At 34.3% G+C, this 23,564-nt stretch overlaps 2 protein-coding genes, 1 long non-coding RNA gene and 1 other non-coding gene across 5 annotated transcripts; 1 reads left to right on the forward strand and 3 right to left on the reverse strand.

The window, feature by feature from the left end:
* The first annotated feature begins 1,203 nt into the window (after positions 1-1,203).
* On the forward strand, positions 1,204-5,972 carry LOC132175915 (uncharacterized). Of its 2 annotated transcripts, none has more exons than XM_059588006.1 (3): positions 1,204-1,659; positions 1,761-1,924; positions 2,744-5,972. In XM_059588006.1, exon 3 carries the CDS (start codon positions 2,811-2,813, stop codon positions 5,808-5,810), a length of 3,000 nt encoding a protein of 999 aa, XP_059443989.1. In that variant the 5' UTR covers positions 1,204-1,659; positions 1,761-1,924; positions 2,744-2,810; the 3' UTR covers positions 5,811-5,972. The 2 variants fall into 2 exon arrangements, with proteins under 2 accessions (XP_059443989.1, XP_059443990.1); XM_059588007.1 differs by having other exon boundaries at positions 1,204-1,581.
* Positions 5,973-10,320: 4,348 nt separating this feature from the next.
* TRNAT-UGU (transfer RNA threonine (anticodon UGU)) lies at positions 10,321-10,392 on the reverse strand. The gene has a single exon. It is a non-coding gene; the product is annotated as a tRNA-Thr (tRNA).
* A 3,035-nt stretch (positions 10,393-13,427) lies between these two features.
* Positions 13,428-16,802, reverse strand: LOC132176432 (ubiquitin-conjugating enzyme E2-23 kDa). The gene is made up of 6 exons (XM_059588633.1): positions 16,650-16,802; positions 16,471-16,550; positions 15,779-15,893; positions 15,617-15,669; positions 15,337-15,465; positions 13,428-13,768 (listed from the first exon to the last, which is right to left on the reverse strand). Exons 1-6 carry the CDS (start codon positions 16,691-16,693, stop codon positions 13,638-13,640), a joined length of 552 nt encoding a protein of 183 aa, XP_059444616.1. The 5' UTR covers positions 16,694-16,802; the 3' UTR covers positions 13,428-13,637.
* Positions 16,803-21,259: 4,457 nt separating this feature from the next.
* On the reverse strand, positions 21,260-22,939 carry LOC132176712 (uncharacterized). The gene is made up of 2 exons (XR_009439584.1): positions 22,877-22,939; positions 21,260-21,543 (listed from the first exon to the last, which is right to left on the reverse strand). It is a non-coding gene; the product is annotated as an uncharacterized LOC132176712 (long non-coding RNA).
* Positions 22,940-23,564: the final 625 nt, after the last annotated feature.

A 23,564-nucleotide genomic window follows, 5' to 3' on the forward strand; every position in this document is an offset into this window, starting at 1 on the left:
GAATGCAAATTATATATATATTTTTAAAATTTGCATTTATTGGTAATAAAAGTAGCTTTAAGCCCTAATGGTGGGGCAGTTCTAGGAATTGAATGATAGAACTAAAGTTGCTCTATTACCATGTAATGGCTTTAGGGTCATAGAACATAGATTAAAAGGTGAATCATTTAATGTGGTGTGCTTAACCCTACGTGCTTAGCTTAATTAGGCAGTCATGATTATGAAACACCAACCTATTTGTTTTGACTTAACACTAAAATAAAACACACAACCTTACTGACATGATGCCAATTATGCATAGATTGTTTGGGATTATGTTTTAATTTTTCCACGTCTTTTTTCATTTCATAACGTATAGCTCATTTTGGTCCCAAGAGATAGCTCAATCGGCTGTAAACCACGTCTCATGAAACAGAGATCACTAGTTCGAATTTTCCCTTCCCCTTTCAAAAAAAAAACATATAACTCGTTTTGATTCTTAGAACTCACGTTTGATATTTCTAGAGATTAGGAATAAAGTGTAACGACTCACGGAAAACATTAGTTATATTTCCGCAGTTACTTTAACAGGATTAATCACACTAGAATTAAAGTTTCTTAATATAATTTATAAAGCTCAATCTCATTTAATAAGAAATCGATGACCATACTCAAATTGAGAAACAAAAAATTACCGTAAAAACGTGTCATCATATGAGCCTATAAAAAATGGAGTTGGTTGAAAGGTCTTAACGCGGGAAAATCTCTTTCTTACTCATTTGTTCACGTTCACGAGATACAGAAAACAAAAATTTTAACAAACATCGCTTCATTTAGTTATTTTTATCAATTTCATATGTCTTTCATTAGACATAATAAATATTACATCAAAATATCAAACAAAGTATTAGGTTATGTTTAACCTGATTTATAACTTTAATATCACCACTAATTCAACTACATGTAAGTGAACCAAAGAATTGAAAAGAAAGAAAGGCAAAACCAAATGGAATCTTTCAAATCACTCACAAGCTTATCATTTCATCAGATGGTGATGAATGATTGTGCACTTGGAAACTAGAAAAAAAGTACAACATAGTACGACACCCTTGCAAACGACCTTCTTTGTGAAACAAACCTAAAGCTTTTGGTAAAACCTTAAAAACCCAACAGATACAGTGAATAGAAAAAACCAACAAAAGGGTTCAAAAAATGTGAATCTAAAATGCCTAAAACACAGTGGATTTTCTGGACTTGCACAGTAGTATAAATGGGTGTGGAGCCTACTGAGCCTAACCCACCATGCCTCTCGTCAGATCCGTCCTTTGGGTCCCAATTCCCTTCCAGACCAAATTCTCAGCCTCTCAGACACCGAAAATGATATACACAAAGTTTTACTTGGATTGTCACTTGCAGAAAGTTTTGTTTTTTCAAAAACCTGGTTTGAGGGTCTGAAGCCTAAAGATATTTTCTTTTTCTTTTTTCTTTTGTGGGTTTCTCTCAAAAAGGTAAAAGCCAGTTTTGCATTCATTTTCAACCAAATCTTTACTCTGTCTAGCCTTTTCCTGTAAATGGGTTTTCTCTCAAGTCTACCTGCAAACGGTAAAGACACTTTTCTTCTGCTGCACATTGAGAGCAAGGGCTTTCTCACTGTCAAAACTTTCTCTGTCTGATTGAAAGGTCATGGCTTTTGGCTTAAAGCAATACAGTAGTAATATACTTCTGTTTATGTGTCTTTTGGTAATTACGTGTCCTGATAAAGCCAGTTTCTGTCGCTGCAGGTTGGTTAACTTCATTCTACTGATTGTAGCGAGCGTTCAGAGATTTTGGTTGCTCGAAAAACGAACTTTTTTTGGGCTTCTCATTCATTTCAAGGAACTGGGTGGTTTGATTTTGAAGCCTAAGGATGGAATCTACCGAGACCATGTCTGTGATTTCAAGCCAAGTAAGTGTTCAGATCTGAATTATCATGGAAGCGTCATTATATTCTGTTAAATTGAGAAGTCGGTCGTTATTTAAAGCTCCTTTGCACATTCAAGCTTCCCATTAGATCTATAATGCCCTAAAGATTATGACTTCATACTCCACCGATGGCCTTATAGGTTTTTTTTTTTGTTTGGTTCAAATCAGTAGGTGGCCCACTTTTGTTCATAGATGGATATTTTGTTCGACTTAGGCATATGGATCACAGAATAATGAGTTTGCAAGCGTTATGGCTGCGATTCTTTTGTTTCTACCCGTTATAGTTTTTGAAGTTTTAATTCTCTGATTCTTTTCTTCCTTTATTTATTATTTTGGGGGGTGGGGGAGGGGTGGAGTTGACCATATATTAGCACATTTAGAGGCTGCCTACTTTTGCTCATACTTGTTTCAAGCATGTAGATTTTAGAATTTCATTTTTTAACCATGTTGAGAGATATACATCTTTTTCTTCCATTGTTATTGTGCAATTTTCTTACTAGGATATTGATGGAGTCCCAACTTGTAGAGTTAACCATATAGGTAAATTTTGAGGCTGCCAGTTTTTTCTCATACTTGTTTGTAACTCTATGGTTTAATTTTTCATTTTTTCCCCTGTGGAGAAATATTACTTTTGTCTCCCATTCCTATTATGCAATTATTTGCTGGGATGAATATGTGAGATTCTAAACTGTTTTAAATGATAATTATGGAAAGAGTCTTCAATTTTACTATCATTTTATGTTCTTTCTACCGTTTTAGGAAGATGTGTGACTGACTAAAGGCATAATATTCTTTATTTCAGAAGGGCTCCCCATAACTAGTGCATGGACGAGATTTGATATCTTTGGATAGCAGGAAATTTTGTAAATATGGAAGCCGGGGAAGATAGCGCCAGGTTCAGCTCCTTAACAGCCATGACTTTACGGAATATGTCATCATCATCGTCAGCATTCTTTTCAGCGAATCAGTCGCCCTTCTTCTCTCCAAGATCACCAACAAGTCATTTATCCGAATCAAAACGGTCTGACATTCCATGTGACAGCATTCACTTAAGTGTTGTTCCTCCTAGTTGCATTTCAGGAAATCCGGAACCTGAATATATGGAAAATGCCAGAAGTACATTGTCAGACTTGTCAACAACCCAGGCTGCCTGCAATTCTGGTGATTTCCAGAAGTTTGACCATGTATGTACCTCAACCAGCATCTCCAACAGCACCCCATCTAGTTACTGGCATGACCATGGCAACGGTTATTCTTGGGACGGAGAGAAGCAGAGAAAGCATACAAGCAGCTACCAAACATCATTTACTCCCAGTTCAGTTTCACTTTCCTATAATAGAATGAGGAGCTGTGATGTGTTCATAGGTTTGCATGGACGTAAACCTTCTTTGCTTAGGTTTGCTAATTGGCTCCGTGCAGAGCTGGAGATCCAAGGGATGAGTTGCTTTGTATCTGATAGAGCTCGATGTAGGAACTCCCGCAAACATGGAATTGTTGAGAAGGCCATGAATGTTTCTTCTTTTGGGGTTGTAATTCTGACGAGGAAGTCTTTCAAGAACCCATATACTATTGAGGAGCTGCGGTTTTTCTCAGGAAAGAAGAATTTGGTGCCGATATTCTTTGACTTGAGTCCAGACGATTGCCTTGTCCGGGACATAATTGAGAAGAGGGGAGAGCTGTGGGAAAAACTAGGCGGAGAGCTATGGGTCTTGTATGGAGGGTTGGAGAAGGAGTGGAAAGAGGCTGTCCATAGCCTCTCTCGTATTGATGAATGGAAACTAGAAGCTCAGGATGGTAACTGGAGAGATTGCATATTAAGGACTGTCACACTACTAGCGACGAGGTTAGGGAGGAGAAGTGTCGTAGAGCGATTGACTAAGTGGAGAGAAAAGGTAGAGAAAGATGAGTTCCCTTTCCCTCGAAATGAGAATTTCATTGGTCGCAAGAAAGAACTTTCTGAGCTGGAATTTATACTTTTTGGTGATGTTTCAGGTGATTCAGAAAGAGATTATTTTGAACTTAAAGCTAGACCCAGGCGAAAGAATTTGACAATTGGGTGGAGTAAGAGCAGTTTATTGGAGGACAGGCGGAGGGAACGGCAATTTGAGAGTGGCAGCCGAAAGGGAAAGGAACCAGTTGTGTGGAAGGAGTCAGAAAAAGAGATTGAGATGGAAGGTAGTGGTTTTTCTCAGAAGCAACGTCAACAAAAGTCTAAAGGTGGTGGAAGGTATGCAAGGAGAAAAAAATCAATGAAGATTTTGTATGGGAAGGGGATTGCTTGTGTGTCAGGGGACTCGGGAATTGGCAAGACAGAGCTTCTTCTGGAATTTGCTTACAGATATCAACAGAGGTACAAGATGGTTTTATGGGTTGGTGGGGAAAGCAGGTATATCAGACAGAACTATCTGAATCTCTGGTCATTTTTGGAAGTTGATGTGGGGGTTGAAACTTGCTCAGAGAAAAGCAGAATAAAGGGCTTTGAAGAACAGGAAGAGGCAGCCATTTCTAGAGTTCGCAAAGAGCTCATGAGAAGCATACCATTTCTAGTGGTGATTGATAACTTAGAGAGTGAAAAGGATTGGTGGGATCACAAACTTGTAATGGATCTTCTTCCACGTTTTGGCGGAGAGACCCACATCATAATATCCACACGCCTTCCTCGTGTAATGAACTTGGAACCTATGAAACTCTCATACTTATCTGGCATTGAGGCAATGGCATTAATGCAGGGAAGTGTCAAAGACTACCCAATTGCAGAAATTGATGCCCTAAGAGTTATTGAGGAGAAAGTTGGAAGGTTAACCTTGGGGCTTGCTGTTACTGGTGCAATTCTGTCTGAGCTACCTATAACTCCAAGTAGGCTGTTGGACACTGTTAACAGAATGCCCATGAAGGACTTGTCGTGGAGCAGTCGGGAAACACAGTCATTGAGGAGAAATGCCTTCCTTATGCAACTCTTTGAGGTATGTTTCTCAATATTTGATCATGCTGATGGGCCTAGGAGCTTGGCAACCAGAATGGTCCAGGCAAGTGGTTGGTTTGCACCAGCTGCAATTCCAGTTTTCTTATTAGCCGTAGCTGCTCACAAGATACCCGAAAAGCATCGGGGAAAACGATTATGGAAAAATTTATTGCATTCCTTAACTTGTGGTTTAACTTCATCACACACCAAAAGATCAGGAGCAGAAGCTTCTTCCATGTTGTTGAGGTTCAATATTGCAAGAAGTAGTACAAAGCAAGGCTATATCCATTTCAATGAGCTGATCAAGCTTTATGCTCGCATAAGAGGAGAGAATGGAGCTGCACAAGCAATGGTTCAAGCTGTAATCAGTCGTGGGTCTATATCTCAGCACTCCGACCATATCTGGGCAGCATGTTTCTTGCTGTTTGGATTTGGTCATGACCCTGTAGTTGTTGAGCTCAAGGTGTCAGAGTTGCTATACCTTGTCAAAGAAGTGGTTTTGCCTCTTTCTATCCGTGCATTCATCACATTCTCTCGGTGCAGTGCTGCTCTAGAACTTCTGCGGCTATGTACCAATGCTTTGGAAGCAGCGGACCAAGCATTTGTTACCCCAGTTGAGAAATGGTTGGACAAATCACTTTGTTGGAGGCCCATCCAGACTAGTGCCCAGTTGAATCCTTGCCTTTGGCAGGAATTGGCTCTATGCAGAGCCACTATTCTAGAAACTAGGGCCAAGCTAATGGTAAGAGGGGGACAATTTGATATAGGAGATGATCTAATTAGGAAGGCTGTTTTTATTAGAACTTCAATTTGTGGTGAAGACCATCCAGATACAATATCTGCTCGTGAAACTCTGAGCAAACTGACCAGGCTCCTTGCAAATGTTCAAATTCATACTTCACCATAGATTCTATATTTCTGTAAGCAAAGTTTACTCTAGAATTATACAAAGGTCGCAAATAAAACTGTTATACTTTCGGAGGAATTTTCTATACCATTTAACTCTCAATTAGATGCCCTTCTATTTCTAAATTTTCCCCTTTTTGTTACATTAATGCGAATCACATTATTGGCCTTTTTTTTGTCTTTCTCGTTTTACATGCTTACCATACATTCTTTGAATAGTTTAGTAACAATAGTATAACCGATACCTGTTGCAGATTTGGGTTTTTCATTTTCAATTGTGGCTTTAATGGTAGACGGAGACCAAGTTAATGGTTTTGTATGTGGCGATATAAGGCCCATTTGATTGGCACTTGCAAAATTAATGAGGCTGAAAACTATTATAGCTTGATGATCGCATCTATCTTACAACTAAGCCTCCATTATTTTTGATATAATATGTAATGATTCAGAAATATCGATCGTCTGATTGCAGTATAATTGCTCATTTCTAGTTAACTTTGTTCCTATCAGCACTTATTAAGGGATTGTCCGCACATGTAGATGGATCCTTATCATTTGACTTATTTAGATTCATGAACTGGTGGTGTGCAATTAAATCATATATTTTATAAGAACAGCCTTACCATCAATAGCACATGTTGGCTTCTGCACTTCAAACTTAGGATTTCGTGAATTAACTTGCAACTTGATTGCTTCAGCTGATTTTCCTGTTCAAGTAAGATTGGGAAGTGTATTGCAGATTCCAGGAGTTTTCATAACAAGAAGAAACAGTTGTTTGATAACATGTTACTTTTGGACATTTTGATAAATTAAAAGCAGTCACGACCTCCAGAAACCTATACTAGTCTAGTCAGTTTGACACAAATGAGGAAACTTTTGTAATGCCTCATTATTTTGTTTTTCAGACAACATTTTTGTATGTCTTGAGCATTGTGCTTAACAGAACGGGGTGGAAAGTTAACAGCAGGGATTTTTGCATTTTATTCGTAGTAGATTTGCTCAAATGGTAATGATTAATAAAAAAAACCTGTCTTTCATGCAAGTACATTCTAAGTGTAAAATGTACTGGTACAATTTTGCTAGTGATTTACGCAGGTTTATTTCAGAAATCATAAATTGCTGATAGCTGGAGCAAAATTAGAAAGATTGTCTAGATTTACTAGCCAGGTACAGTTGAGATCTTTCAACTCAATTGTTGACTTCTTGTTATCAATTTTTGTTATGATCAATGTTCTTTGTTCGTCTTTTGAATATTTACTCATTTGCCATATCTTTCCTGCAGTTTTCAATGCAATGCAAGCGAGTTATCTCCATATACTGATCTTTATGTGGAGACTGCTCTGTGCTTGCAAAGCTGTGCTTATTTTGGAAACTTCAGGTCAACTTTTAATAATATGGATACGCAAAGAAGTGATCCTACGATGGTCATTTACACTTATATTATATTGTCAGAATAGGAATTTAAACATAATTTAGCAATATCAGCAATTTATTTGGTCAATGAGTAAAATAGCATTAAATCAAGATATGTTAGAGAAGGTTCAAAATATGCTGGTTCATCCAACTGTTCTTCAGCCCCTACCCCTACTCACCTGAGTTGGCAATACTTGAGAGGTATAATTTTTTAATAGAGAGATTAGGAGCATGGGTGTGCATGAAATGTCACTAGGAAAATTGCAAAACATACAATTGTGCTGTTTTAGTTGCTTCTAGTGATATACTTGTGAGGTATTTCTTTATGGTTTCATTTATTTCTTTTTTCACATCTTTACTCTGGGACCTTATGTTGTTTTCTTGTTAGATTCCCTATGACTTACCATGACAACTTACATATTGTCTTTGAAGTTTGTGCAGTTCTGCATCGGTAACGTCTTGCAATATCCCTTCAAATGCAAAGATGAGTCGCGGTGTAAAAATCGGTTGCTCATAAACTACAGTATTCCTTAGGGGTGATGTTAAAGAATCTGTGAATTGTTTTTACTGAAGTTGGTCTGTAGTTCTAGAAGGAAATGGTAATTGGTGGTCTATGTTATGCTAATTATTTTTTTCCAAGTTAATCTCATTTGCTTCTTTTAGGCTACTGAAGAAGAGACTGGTGGCTTTACTCCTTTACTCTTAGTTTTGTTTCACCCCTGAAATATTGTTCAACTAAATATCTTCTACACAGTAACCTGATCATTGATCACATGCTTGAATATTTTGATAATTCTTGCATTCAAGATGGTCAATATATACCCGGAGACGTTTCAAATATTTTTGAGTGATAAATTATGCCAAAAGCAGGACTGATTTTCATTTCATTCTGGGAACATTTATGAATCACTTGGATGCTGGAAATCTTTGGTGGGAAGGGGTGAAGAAGCCATACACAGCTGTAGGAGAGAACAACCAGCAGGTAATATCAAGTTCAAGAAAGCTGTATCTGAATTCTGTCTACATTAATAGAACAACATGGCTCTTCTTAGTTTGCAATATTGTTCATTTTTTTTTTTTTTGGCTTTCATGGAGGTTCTATTGGAGTCTGCATAATATTTATTTCATCACTGATAGGTAATGCTTGTGGCAAACTCCTTTCATGTTGGGATGATCTCATTTGCAGGTGATTTCTAAACCTTGCAGAAAAAGGGTACAATGGATTTCTCTTCTCCTTTGGATAATGGCTGGCCATTCTTGATATTCTTGCAAACCATTTCATTTTCAACCAAACAATTGCATGCATTGACAATCAGCCAACTGTTTTCTTTCTGCAGACCAAAAAGCAAAACATAATTGTTTTCAAAAATTAAACACACAACAAACCGCCACCACCAACATTAATGCAATAACAAACCACCACATCAATCCTTCAAAACCCATACACCTTTAGAGCTCAAAAGAAGCCTTTTGGACAGCCTTATCATCTTTTACCATTATTGCAGACTTGCAGTAATGCGAATTATGGCAAGTCTACTTAGCTTTCATAAAGAGTGCTGCAAGAGGTGCTTTGTTTTAATTACAAGTTTATTACAAACTAATACGTCAGTTCATGTGATATTTATTATGTCAATTACTAAAATATAGACGGTATGATATTTATTACTTTTACAAACTAACGTGATATACATGATACTCTACTTAATATTTACTTCATTACAAACTGATACGTCAGTTCATGTGATATCTATTACGCCAGTTACTAAAATATGGACTATATGATATTTATTATTTTTACAAACTAATGCGATAGACGTGGCTTTATGTAATATTTATTATGTCAACCACTAAAATGTAAACCGTCATGTAAATTTGTAAAAAATTATAAAATTCCAAACTTTTTCAGTGTAATGTAATGAGTGAAAAGTGAATAATTGAAAGTAATTATATAATCTTGTAGTGAATGCCAAAGATGGGGTTTTAAATTTCTTACTAAACTATTAAAGCAAAACAATAGTGGGGACCACCAGTACATGGGATCCACGTGTCATTGTGGTACCATCCCAGATTTGCATTTCCTTTCTTGGACTAAAATTACTTTTCAAACTTAGTTTTGGGTTTCCCTTCCATTTGGACCATTTCTACAGTACGAGGCTAAAGAAGGGTTTCGTTCCTCTGCAATCAATCAAGATTCTATTCATAGTACCGGTCCTTTCTTTCCAATAGAACTGCGCCACGTTGATAGAAAAAGACAGATGGTGGCTAGGCAAAAGGTGTTTACTTTTTTTGAGGATGGTGATGTGCCAGATGTGGAAGGTGTCGAATGTCTCAAAATGGGACTAGATTTTTTTTCTTAATAAATATTATGCTCCATTTATTTCGCTGTAGAATGATTTTTAGAAAATATTTTTTGTATTTTTGAGTGTTTGGTGCGACGTAAAATAATAGTTAACGGAAAATATTTTTCCTTGGACCGAAAATTCTTCTTTAATTTTTGAAAAATGGTTTTTATTTTTGAAAACTATAAACAATTTTTCGAGTTTAAACATTTCATTCATAAATCGACAGACCTTGTAGGGACCTACCCTGGACTTGCACTGGAATCCGCCGGGAGTTAATTATTGATGTTGATACTCACATATTAAATGAGACATGCGTAGTAGATGGTAAATGGTTAACTTTGAAAGTAAGAATAACATATTTCAAAACAAGGGAAAATTATAAGGACCTTATTTTTTAAAATTAGAAACTTAAGAACTAAATTCAAATTCCATGAAAACCTAAGTTTCAACTTAACCACTCATTTAAAACCAAAATTTAAAGCATGATTTGATACCGGTTTGAATAATGATTCTAAAAACTTTTCAAAATTGAAAATACATTCTTCTTAAAATTAGTAATAAAAAATTTAAAGAGAAAGTACTTTTAAAATGTGAAATCACTCAAAAAAAAAAAAAAAAAAAAACTGATTAGAGATTGGGATAGGGATTTAGGGATTCCTTTATAGTGGTGCACCGTGTACGTGTACAATTACCACGTCATCAAAAAAGAGTTCAGAAAGAAATTAGCTTCGTACAAATACTACTAATGAAAAGAAGTGCCCTCACGCAGGATCGAACTACGGACCTTCAGTTTACAAGACTGACGCTCTACCACTGAGCTATAAGGGCTTCCATGCCGAAGATTCTCGTAAATTACCTATGGATTTTAAGTCTTCTTCTTTTCTATACAATAATTCCCCAAATTCCAAATTATTTTTTTTTTTTTTTTTTTTTTTTTTTTTGAAGAATTATTTTCTTTCATTTTCATTTTCACCTACTACATTAGCAATGTGGGAAGAATTTGAAGATTGATTATCTTCCTCTTCATTTGTTTCATAATTAAAGTTAGTCAAAAGATGAGTTGTTTGGTAGAAAAAAATATCTGACCAGATAACAAATGAGATGAGATGAAGAAAGAAATTTCCTTAAAGTAAATAATTTTGTTTGTATAATTGATCTTCTAGACAACGAGATTTTAGATTCAGAATTTAAAAAAGCAAGAAGAATCTTTTTGTTTGAAAAAGCAAAATATTTACTTCCCCATGATGTTCTTCAAATGATTCAAGAAAAACTTGAAGAACAAGAAGTCAAGATAAAAAAGGTCTTAAATCACAACCATCAAAAATCAATATGCATGAAGGAATCTCAAAGCTGATAGTTCTCATCAATCATCAAGATTGGTTTACTGAAGATATTGAATGGGAATCACTACCAAGTGATTTTTCAAGCCCTAGCAAAAGATCAATGCTGGCAATTTTCAGCCATGATAAGAACATTACTTTCTTATCTAGTGAGAAACTTGAAGTGTGGAAAATACTTCACCCTCTAAATAACAAGTTTAGTTGAATAGAAAGTCAGAATTTTCTTTCCAGCCATATCAGATATGGTACCCACAAGAGGAGAAGAGTTCAATAAAGAAAGATATGGTACCAACATGGATTATCAGGCTCAAAGCTTAGTTATTCTCTCTGATCAAGCTAAATAAATTAAAGAGTCACCTTTTAAAAGTTCATGGTAACAAATGGTAAAAGGCTATTCGTTATTGAAGTTCCAATTGATTTTTTTCGGAGTCCAGAGCAACTCGAACAAGTTGAAAAATTGCTTAAGAATATGATAACAATAAAAAATCTTAATTTACCATATGAATTGGAGTTGTTAGCTAATGACATAGCGTAACTACTTTTGCTAGTTGAAAGCCAAAGTCTTATTTCTTCACCCTCTCTCTGCGAAGAAGAATACAAAAATATAATTAACGCCGTGGAAGATTGAAGAACAGACAAGAAGCTTGGTGAACCTTTTGCAAAAATCAAATCCATCAATAGTCGTAAAGAATCTGCTACCTCAAACTTTGTCGGCGCAAAGCAAACAAGAGTTTTGACAATTAACAACAATAATAAAAGACATCGAGAAGCATGGTAGACACATAAGCAGATGAACATACCACCTGCCAGAAGAAAAAATAAATAGCTCTTGTGGTGTGGTCATGAAAGCATTTTTAGGAATTTGTAGTTTTCTTCTTCATGTAGGCTTTTTGGTACTTTGTGTTTTCTTGGTATGTGTTTTCTTAGTACTTGTATTTCTGATTTGTTGCAAGTCTTTAGGAATTTGTGTTATTGTTTTGTAACTTCCCACTCTTCCATAAAATAGTAATAGGGAAAAATGCACTTCGGGTTTCTATGGTTTGGAGTTGTGACAAATAGTTCTCTAAATTTTTTTAAAAAAGATAAATCACTCGTTAAGATATGCCAAAAAAACAAATTGATCCATACCGTTGGAAAAGTAGACATAATTCCTTAACTTGAATTGCATAATGACACGTCCAATTTGCTTAGAACATTCCCAGCAGACTCCCTATAAGGGAGTCTGTTCCCTAAGTTTAGGGAATATGCTCAAAAAATTACAAAAAACGTCCCACAGCAGACTCCCTATATGCTTCCTTAAACCATCAGTTGCTACAGTAGAACCCAATGTTTTGGGTTCTACTTTAGCGATCCAGATGCTTATTAAATTGAAGAAAAAACTCTTTTCTCTCTCCGCACACCTCTCATCATCTTTCTCTTTCCTGTCAACACACCATCCCTCTGTGCAAAACATCAAAACTCCATCTTCTTCAACCTCTCAACTTTCATCCATGTTCTACACAAGGTAGGGAGGAGACCGAAAAGAGAGAAAGTTCGAGATTGAGAGAGAATGGTGATCGTTCTGTTCAAGCCGAGAGAGAGAGAGAGACTGAAGAACAGTGGTTGAGCCACCGTCGTTGTGCAGTGGGTAGTGCCTGGGCAAATCTGAACCAGCCCTCTGGACAAAGCTGAACCAACCTGATCTGTACGTCGTCTTCATCATCATCATCTCGCCTCTTTTCATTTCCATCCGACTATGCTTTGCTTGGATTTTGATTGTTTATTTTGGTTGGTTGTGATCCGAGAAATCAGTGATAACGGGATTTGATAAAAAAGTTAGCTTTATCGACGAGGTTGGGGTTTTGGGTCTCTGATCAATTGAAACAAAAATAAAAGAGGGAGAGTGCAGTGATGATGCTATTTTGTGGACTAGAGTTTCTGATCTGGGTAATCTGATTGACAAACCCTTGGAAGAAGAAGATGGCTACGGGAAGAAGTATGAGGGAGAGAGAGAAAGTTTGTTTAATAAATTAAAAGAATAAAATAAAAAAAGTAAAATAAAAATAATAATATTTTAATGATATAAAGAATGATTAAAGGAAGCTATTGGGGTGTACATAGGAAAGCAAAAAGTAATTTGAATCCTTAAATATAGGGAAAATGACGAGAAAACTACTGGGAATGCTCTTAGTCACCACCCAAAAGTGTACCCTAGACTTGATAGGTCACCAATATTAAGCCCCATATATTTACTCTCTCCACATCAAACCCTCTTTGCTTGTTATGTATGCAGGTGATGCAAGAGAATATGAAATCCATGGTCACTGCCATCCCATATTATCATCCAAGCAAAAGAGAAGGAAATTATGTTCACAACAAAAACATTGGTAACAAGCTACTCACATGCAATTTGCCAAGGGTTCATGAACTCTTCTATGAGCTAAACCAATGTGAAACTTTATGAACCAATAGCTTCTTTCTCAGGCACTAATGCAAGCCATTTTGGGCCAGATAAGTCAATATGTATAAATAAATGCATGCACATGTGGAGAAAAAGAGTGCCTGCTTTTTAGTCTAACAGTAAATGAATTTTTGAAACATTTAATCATAGTTGAATAATTTACATGGAAAATAGAGACAGCAGGGGCAGGGACTTTTCCTGCAAGCCTTTCAGTTTTTTGGTTGGTTTCATTTTCCAGGAGTTTGAATATCATGTACAAACAAGTGGATTTGTTGGGCCAAGCATTTATGCGCCTAAAGATCAGCTTGGCCAGCGATTGCCTCATCACTGGAGGCATAATCACCTTCACTCAGTTCCTCATCGCTAGATTTCTCCTCTGGAGCAGCCCCTATATCTTCTGGCTTGGCATACTTCTCACAATACTCTGCAAAATAAGAAAATTATTACCAACAGTTCTGCATTTTCAGCAAGTAATAACCAAGATTAGTTGCCAAAAAACATATAATTAAACATTCTTAGACCAATAAATAAGAAACTTCTTTTTTGAAACCTTCGGTTCACATTTTTCATCCCGAATAAGCTAAGAAACAAGTCTCAGATCCATAGAGAAAACAAATTTAAGCTTTAATCTACTTGCGAAGTCCAAAAACCAGAATTAGTAGAGCCACTATCCAAGGAAAAATTTAGGTCCCAAATGGAACAGCCAATGAGCTAGTTTTACCAGCATCCATGCAATGCCTCTGGGGCTCACACTCTCTTCTAAATGGTTGGATGTTTACAGTTCCATTGAGTGGCAAAAGTAATATTCTCACCATTTATCAGAATCATCCGACGGCTAGAGTAAACAAAGAAGTGGCCATCTTGAAAGTTTTTCCACAGGCCAACAAGTCATAAACCTGCAGCCCTCCTCAAGCAATATGAAGTACAGCATCGCCTTACCTTGAATTATCTTACAACATAGTGAGTAAAAAACTTCTTTGAAAATATTATATCCAAAGAGGCCATGAGATTGATCTTCAATGCTTTTATAAGTTAAAACAGTTCACAACAGTTCCAAAGTTCACTATCTCCTTTTCTTTGCAACTGACCCAATGGAAGTATACTCAGTAGTGTCCACTCTTAGTAACTCCTAACAACCACCGAGAAACAGACAATAATAGCTCAACTCCAAAGAAAGATCTTTAACTCTATTCTAAATTTATCAACTTTTTATGAAGTTTCGGAATAGGTACTCATCAAACCAATGTATACCAGAATTTGCAAATAGGGAGCTTGATAAAGCATTGAAAGTAGCAAAGGCTGTTTCATTTTACATTTGGAACCCTGGAAAGTCAGATTTGATAGATACCACCGTCTTGAGATGCACCTACCCATGCAAAGCCAACACCCATGAGAGGAAGACAAGAAACACTGCCACATCTCAAGTGGATCCAATAAATTGGAACTTTTTTACTTGATTCCTAATGTGGATATGTAACTGTTCTTGAGTGAAATTGCACCCCTAGAATCCTAAAATCCTACTGAGATGGATCATACTTTCTATCAGAACACATAAATTCAAACATCTTGGAAAGAATACAAAAGGGTACACATAAATTTTTTTTTTTTAAAAAAAGGGCCAAATTTTACAGCCAAATGGTTCATGGTGAAGTTTGTAAACTCAATTAGGGTGACATGTAACTTAAAACTGCAGATGCAGAATGAATAGATGTTGGTAGGGGAGTTCAACAGCAATTGAGCTTGAATTCATGAGTTCGACAACCAATAAAGTACAAGATCTTTGGTACCATTAATGTCCTCACAAACGGAGATATAAGCACAGATGCAGCAGGGAAAGTTGTTTTGCTTGACATACAGCACAAATCACATGTCCTAACCTCCCAGATTCATGATTTCCAAATATTCACAACTAGAGAGCCGAGAAATATATAATATTATGACTAACTGCAACTGTGGGTACTTAGGTTACCAAAGCTTGAGAAGGATTACTACCTTTCACTCTTACTTCATAAGTAGCACGATCACGCATCATTAGAGCAGCAGCTTCTCCATTCAATGGATCTGATGGGTTGGGATACAAAAGAAGTTGCGGAAGAAACACTTCAAAGATATTAACCAGATCTGTGAACGGTTTTAAAATGGAAAACAAATAATTGTCAGCTTATGAAGGTAGCAGCACTAATAATGAAATATGGAACAATCTATGGATGAAATAATAATTTAGGAGCTCTTCATAAATTATAAATAGAAGAAAGACGATGCCGTGGCTTACCAAACATGGGGCTCCAGGTCTGGTTGATAACATCTAAACAAACTGAGCCAGACCTGAAATGCAGGATTATAACACTCGTATATTAGTTTGCATATTGCACAAAAGAGCATAATATTGCTCAGCAGAACCAAATTACTGAGTTTTCAACATCCGCAAACTCACATCTCATCAACATTTGGGTGGTATATTTTGTTGACAAAGCCAATAGATGGAGATTTATAAGGATAAGCATCCGGTAGCTCCACTCTTATCCTCCACAGACCACCCTGATAAGGACCTGCCATATTCCAAAATAAAAAATAAAAAATAAAGGAAAAAGAAGAAAAAGAAAAACCCCTTCTTGTGTTCATATTTCATACTCAAAAGCAAAAATACCAATAAATTTCTCTTCACTGAGAAAAATAAGTGAACAACCACCTTGCTGCCCATTTATCAACAAGTACTGGCAAAAAATGAAGCTTAACTAACACAATTCACATCCCAGTCTGGATTGAGATAGAAGTGTTCTTATTCAAACATATATCATGGTCAAAATGACTCAAATCAAAAACTAAAATTAATACCCAGAACCGGATTAAAAATAAATAAAAATTGAAGGTTCAATCCAACACCATAATGAAGTTCAACAGTTCAGAAACATGGTCAGAAACTATTGTACGTCTATCCAAATCAAGGGTAAATAAAAAACCCAGCAACATATTTTTCCGTGGTCAACACAGTTGAAATACAGAATCAACCAAATTCATGAAAAAACAAAGAAAAAAAAAATAGCTCAACTTTATACAAAAACAGACATATAGATCACTTTGAAAATCAAAAGAAAAAAAAAATCGATATGTGTAAGGAAGATTTACTGTCTTTAGGCCCATGGAAATCCACATAGAACTCTTGCATGCCATCATTGATCATCTCCACCTTGTAATCACTCATCATCCTAGCTCACAATAATCAAACCAAAAACGCAAAAACAGAACAAAATAAATAACCCAAAATCTCATAAATAAATTTAAAAACATGAAGTTAGAAAACTCACAGTTTCATCAAATCCATTTCTCGGCGTTTACTTGGGGAAGACATTTTTTTTTTTGTATTTTTTTGCTTTTTACTTTTCTGGGTCGTGGATTTGTTGAGAGGCTGAGAAACTTGTGTAGGTTGTAAGAGATATCGAGCGCTTTCCACAAAACAATTAAAGCGGTTCAGACATCATTGAGTGAAAGGAAGACTATTTATATGTCTACGCAAATAGTCGAAGTAAAAAGTTTCGGCAGTGAAAAAGGATTTACTGTTATAATATATAAATAGAATATATTTCTATTATAACCTCTGGAGGTCAAAAAGTTACAAAGATTTAGGGTAATTTAATTCTAAATTTGGAAAAATGGTAAATTATTTCTTTTTATCAGAAACTATATATTGCACTTAAAAGAGATTTTTGATTTGTCCCTAGGAGGTAGCTTAATCGGCTGAGACCATTCTCTCATTTTGTGTGGACATATCAATAAATAAAATAAAAAGAGATTTTTTATTTAAATAACAAATACACTTGTATGACTTTTTTTATGTTGATGTTATACGATGTGACACAACACAATAATATTATCTTTTAGAATTAAGTTTAAATAGCCTTAGGTGATGGTTCCCAACCAAATAGGTTAGATAATTAAAAATAAAAATAAAAATAGAGAGAAATATTTTTTTAGAAAAAATAATTTTGATTAAAAAATAAATTCAATACTCATTGCATGAGAGGGATAAAGAGAGATAGAGAAGTTTCACCAATTTGTTTTTCTTAGAGAAATGTTACATTTTTTATATGACTTTTAAAATTATCATTAAATCAAAATTTATTTCATAGTAAATTCAATAATAATTTTTAAAGCCACATTAAGGAGTGTGAATGTGTGAGTGAGAATGTGTATAATATTACACTTCTCTCTGTTTTTATTTCAATTTGACTTTAAGACTAGTTTTCAATTTGATAGATTTAAGATTTGAGTTTAAGTTTATGATAAATTTAAGACTTTTGTTAAATTTTACATCCAATAAGTAATAGAAATAAGTGTGAAAAATATTATTGTGTCCTTATAATAATATATATTTTTTTTAAAAAAAAAAAATCATTGTAGGTTAAGAGTATGTTTGAGATTGCAATTTTGCAAGAATAATTTGCATTTTTAAAAAATATTTCAAAATGTAAGGTATTTGATATTGCAATTTAAAAAACATTTAATCTAAAATAGGAAGAAAAAAAAATTCGCGATTTCTATAAGCAGGCTAGGGGGTGCTTATTTAAAAAAGTGTGAATTTAAACCAAAATTATGATTTCGCATAAAAAATATTTTTTAACATGTTTTACCAAACACCTTTGCGATTTTAAAAAGTAGCGATTTTAAAAGAGCAATTTTTAAAATCACACTTATTAAAACTGTAATCCCAAACGGACCCAAACTCACGACTATCCCAAACTTAGTGGCTTGTGCTATTTTTTAAAAAATAAAAAAATATTACTAGAGTGGCATTTGGCATGATACCATTTTCACACATATTTCTGTTAAGTATTTATTTATTTATTTATTTTTGAGAAATGTTAATTTATAATGTACTTAAACTCATGTCTTAAATTTATTACAAATAAAAACTATAATTTTAAATCAATAACCAAAAGCACAAGAGGTTAATGACCTAATTTCCCAACCTTTTAAGATCCTAATGTTTTTGAAACATAACAAAAATGTTAGACGTCACATTTTTATCTTTTAACTATCTTATGATATTGAAGTTTCAACTAATTCTTAGATAGTCTTGGTTAAAAAAAAAAAAAAAAAAAAAAAAAATCAAGTGCTATTTTAGGACTTATTTGCCCTTTTGATTTGCTTAGGAAAAAAAAAAAACAAAAAAGCCTTTTTATTTCCATTTGGGTTTTTTTATATCAACTTGTTTGAGTAGGTGAAGTTGCAGAGCTAGGCATTGAATTCGCACAACGTTATGATGGTATTAACATTAAGCAATCATGACAGAATATAACATGACAGAATATAACGCAGTGATGATGGAAAAATCGAACATTATGCTTAAAATTAGTTTATATATAATTGATGCGGTAGTTTTATGGCGTTGTCACGGCAGACACAATCGAATATAATTGTTTAGCTGTTAATATAATAAGTATTAAGTGAATTTACAAATTGATGTGACATTGTTAAGTTAGTTTAGTTTGTAACTTGTAATAAAATGTTGTAGTACCCCTACAACACTCATAAGTACCATATAATAATTTTAAAAGTAATGTTAGAAACTATATTTTTATCTCACTACTAGAATTAACAAGTTTTTACACGACCCACGAATTCGATACGAAATTAACGAGTTATGGTAGATAAGTTTAATCTATTTAATTAAATGTGTCGGGTTATGGTTGACATATGTATTCTTATACTCACATCTCGACACGAACCGAATGACATGTGGTATTTATGGTTGACAATTTGTTTACACGACCTGCGAACCCAACACAAAATTAACGAATTATAATTTATAAGTCTAATTCATTCAATTAAATGAACTTGGTTAAGATTGACCTATATGGTCTTATATCTATACTTTAACATAATCTAAATACGACACGTGAATACAAATTACCATCGCTACTCAACACTATCACATCCTACCACGATAGCCTTAGATTTTTTTTTTTAACAAAAACTTATCTGAAAGTTGATTATCATTACCATACCAATATCAATAAAATAAAAATATAATTTCTAACATTATTCGTAATTTAAAGTTTGGTAAGATATGGCACATTTAGTTAATTTCCTTATTGAACAAAATGATTGGAGCATGTTACAAAAGTAGAAAAAAAAAAAAAAGAAAAAAAGAAAAGAAAAGAATCAATGGAGGGAAAAGAGATGAGGTGTGTGGGTATTGAATGGTAAAGCTTTAGATAAAAGCAAACGATCCACATGTGGTGTGGGTATTAGATTTTGGCCATTTTCATAGATTGTAATGCCATTAATATCCAATTGGCAAGTTAGGTGAGTCGTGAGTCCTACGTTTTGACATTATTATAGGACTTCTTTCATTTTAAAAAGTCATGAGTGACGTAGATATAGCCATAGATTAAGGCAAAAGATATTTACCAGAAATACTATAGTTTTTACTAACAATTTTTATTTATAATTAATGTACAGTTTATAATTAGTTAAATAATTAAGAGTGAATAGTTAAAATGTTGGCTATTAAATAATTAAATTAAAAAGTCAATTTTTGTTGCTTAATCATTTAAATTTTTTTTAAAACGAATTATCTCTTCAGTGATATAACAATCAAATGGGGCAAAATACTCCATACAATACTAAAGATATAATCGAAAATCTTTACAACTCAAATATTATCTATAACATACACAATAACTTCTCGATCTATTATAAGACAATATATATGAAAAATCACCGTATCAAACAATTTCAGATCTATAGCAAATTTTGACAAATCACATCTCTATCCGCTGCCAAGTTCATGATTATCTGGCTTTTTTATCTCCGCTACTAGTGCTTTATCAATCGCAATCTCCTTTGCTGCTTTTACCATAGTGACAATTTTTTTTTTGTGCTTGATAACTCCTCGATCATCGGTCTATGATTTGCTCTCATAAAATTAACCATAAGAAAACAAAAGACCGACAGGAAACTAATTTCGTTATTCTTAAAGATTCGAGAAAACAAATAAAACTCAACCCCATAGATCACTACTAAAAGCGTATCTAGTGTGAATACATTCTTATTTTAAAACAACGAAAATATAATAACAAAACCCAACAAACCCTCACGCGTTCCACATGCCACCGCCATCCAGCCATCCAGCCATGCACTGCTAGAAAACAGCCCGAGAACCATTAACACACGCGTCCTGATCAATCTACGGTGGAGGCGGGAAAAATTAGAGGCAAGGGGGAAAGAGAAAGGGGGCGGGGAGGAGAGAGTCGTAACTCCCTCCCACCATTCTACTATGCTCTATTTGCAGTGCTCTCTTTCTAGGATTTGAAAGCTAACACTAAAATCAGCCCACTACTTAATCATTTCATTAATTACAGAGATGGTCTGCTGACATCTTATGTTAATTTAATCTCTTGGTATTGGGTGTCTCTTGGAAATATGGCCCAATTTTTCTCAAGGAGTGATTGAGTCAGACTCAAGTGAGTGGGGGCTACCCATGTCTTAGATCTAGTCTGTCCGGAGTAGATCGATTTCATAACTGAAGTTGTACATGAATTAGCGAAAGCTGATGTCATACATATGATTTGATTGTAAGAATTTTTTTATTGTATCTATGACTTTGTAATTTCATAGCTTTTTGCTATGTTTTATTAGAGCTTTATGCTCTATGATGTAAGCGATTTTATGCTCTCGATCTTTTATCAATGAATTCTAAAAAATTCCCGTCAAAAAAAAAAAAAAAAAATTAATCTCTTGGTACTTATGGGGATGAAAAAAAAAGTAATACTACTGTAACGCCCCGATATTTGAACTAGTAAATATTGAAGTCGTGACGCTGCAACTTTAGAAAATACAATCTTACAGCGGAGTATGTATATTTTTTTTCTTTTTCTATGATCTAGGAATAACTTACACAACACAGTTGAGCTGACTGAAATACCTCGAAGTGATATATTATTAAATAAAATAGAAACATGGTTTTCATTACAACATATGTACACACTAGGTGTACCAAATATATGCCACAGACGGCACCTAAATTAACATAGTAATATCTATTAAGTTTACATACATCACCATACATAATAAAAGCGATTAACATAAATGAGACTTGCTCCATAGAGTAAGCATAAATCCTGCAGCAGATGGTCTATCAACCATCAAAACCAGTAAAAGGACCATCGTCCTCACTTTCTATCCCTGCATCAAGATCTATGTAAAGATGACGTTATCATATTTACATAAGCAAACAAGTGAGTAATCTATATTCCTAGATATAAAGACTAAAAAGACTAGTTTGAACAAATAAGATTAAAGAATAAAATATATAATAATGAATGAGTTGTGAATGCAGCGTAATGATAGATTAGTTTGTGTTTTATGATAATCTTTCTTCAGACCTTTTCTCATGAGCTCTCAGCCCGCTTACGTCCGTTATGTCCCTCACACTTTAGAGGTTTACCTGTTTGGTGCTGGCAACTACACCGTCCCAGCTTAGTTATATATTAGGCCTATTGGACGGTTATATACCCCTATCCACTGAGATACCGACAGTTCCTTGCGGCAATCCACCCAGCTTGTTCTTAAGGTGGCTATCTTATCAGCCCATCTTATTAGACACATTATGCAGCAGTTGTATTGCAAAATTATATCAATAAGACAAAATAAGAATTCCTATAACAATAAAACAAAGCTAGTACTCAGTAAGTATATCCATACTTACTCTCCTTAGTGTAGTATTCTGCTCCACTTCTGCATATAATACATACATACAAACAATACTTAGTTCATTCTCCAATAATATCATTGTTTAAAGACCCTCATCTTTTATATTTATTTATTATCCGTCACTTCATCTTTACTTACTCATTTTATTATATTAATCTAAGATAGTTACTTATAACTAGCTTTATGCCTGAATTCATTTTTGGTGACGAGGCTAATGGCCAGTATCACTAAATACAAACAAGTATTATAAATAATATATATAAAACATGACTCATATTTTGGAGATGAGACCAATGGTCCGTACCTACCAAAGTATGAATCAAAATTTAAATGACAATAAAAGAAATGACTGAATGTAAATACTGAATTCATATTCTGGGGATGACCGCCAAAAATATGAATTAAAATTTAAATGACATAAAATAAATAACTGAATGTAAATAATGCATATTTCGGGGATGAGATCGAATGGTCTTTGCCGCCAGAAATATGAACAGAAATTTAAATGACATAAAAGAAATAAGTAAATGTAAATAATGCATATTTCGGGGATGAGATCATATGGTCCTTACCGCCAGAAATATGAACAGAAATTTAAATGACATAAAAGAAATGACTGAATGTAAATACTGTAAAGTAAATAATATATAGACAATATTATAAGTCCTTAATTGATTTTGTCAACTAACTCATTATTATTAATTCACTTGTATCCATTACTTTATTTTACATTATACGCTTATTGGGTCTTTAAACAATTAAATGAGAACAAGTAATAAAAGCAATAAATCATAATATTTATACAAGAAACATTTACCCAATAATCCTTTAGAAGTAAAACTCCACCAAATCTTCTCTAGGTAGCTAGTTTTAGAAAAACGCTTGACCACTACAAGAAAGATCTAGGCTATATGGTATTTGACTAGAACTAAGAAATAAAATGGAAGGAGGAGCAAACAATTTTACTTGTTCTAAGATTGTAAAAACTTAAGTGAAAGTGAATTTAGCTAAGGCTCTATTTATAAGAGAATGAATGGTTAGGATTTATTTTTACACATTTGATCTAAGGGTTGAGATGGATTTAACTAAAAGAATGAACCTAGTCCATATTTCATGCTCTATACCAAATAGTATTTTCGTCCAAAATGAGGGCAGTGTATTCCGATCCATTTTTCAATGTCCAAACCTACTCCGATTGACATGAAATTTTGAGAGTAGATAGAGGACTCCGAGACAAACATTTTATATTTATGGTTCAACTTCATCCGAGTTCGTTTGAGTCTATTTTTGGCCTATACAAAGTTTCCAATTCAACTTAGGCTTTAAGTATTTGCATTCCCACTTGGCCACTTGTCTTATTAAATCATTATAATCATGATATTTACTATAACCATCATTACTAGAAGACTTTAAGCTTTCAACAAAGGTGGCTAGCCTTGGTATCTTTCTTTAGCAGTTTTAATCTCATTTAGACAATATGAAAATTAAGACACTGTTTTTTAGGC

This window comes from Corylus avellana, chromosome ca3 (assembly GCF_901000735.1).
Source record: "Corylus avellana chromosome ca3, CavTom2PMs-1.0".
Classification (NCBI taxonomy): domain Eukaryota; kingdom Viridiplantae; phylum Streptophyta; class Magnoliopsida; order Fagales; family Betulaceae; genus Corylus; species Corylus avellana.

What these genes read in the sequence shown, in the direction of transcription:
- LOC132175915 (XM_059588006.1), top strand. Translation starts at nt 2,811, where the DNA reads ATGGAAGCCGGGGAAGATAGCGCCAGGTTCAGCTCCTTAACAGCCATG.
- LOC132176432 (XM_059588633.1), bottom strand. Translation starts at nt 16,693, where the DNA reads ATGTCTTCCCCAAGTAAACGCCGAGAAATGGATTTGATGAAACT. An exon ending in CACCCAAATGTTGATGAGAT is followed by an intron (nt 15,670 to 15,778) that starts GTGAGTTTGCGG and finishes CCTGCATTTCAG; the next exon opens with GTCTGGCTCAGTTTGTTTAG. An exon ending in TTATGAAGTAAGAGTGAAAG is followed by an intron (nt 13,769 to 15,336) that starts GTAGTAATCCTT and finishes CTTATTTTGCAG; the next exon opens with AGTATTGTGAGAAGTATGCC.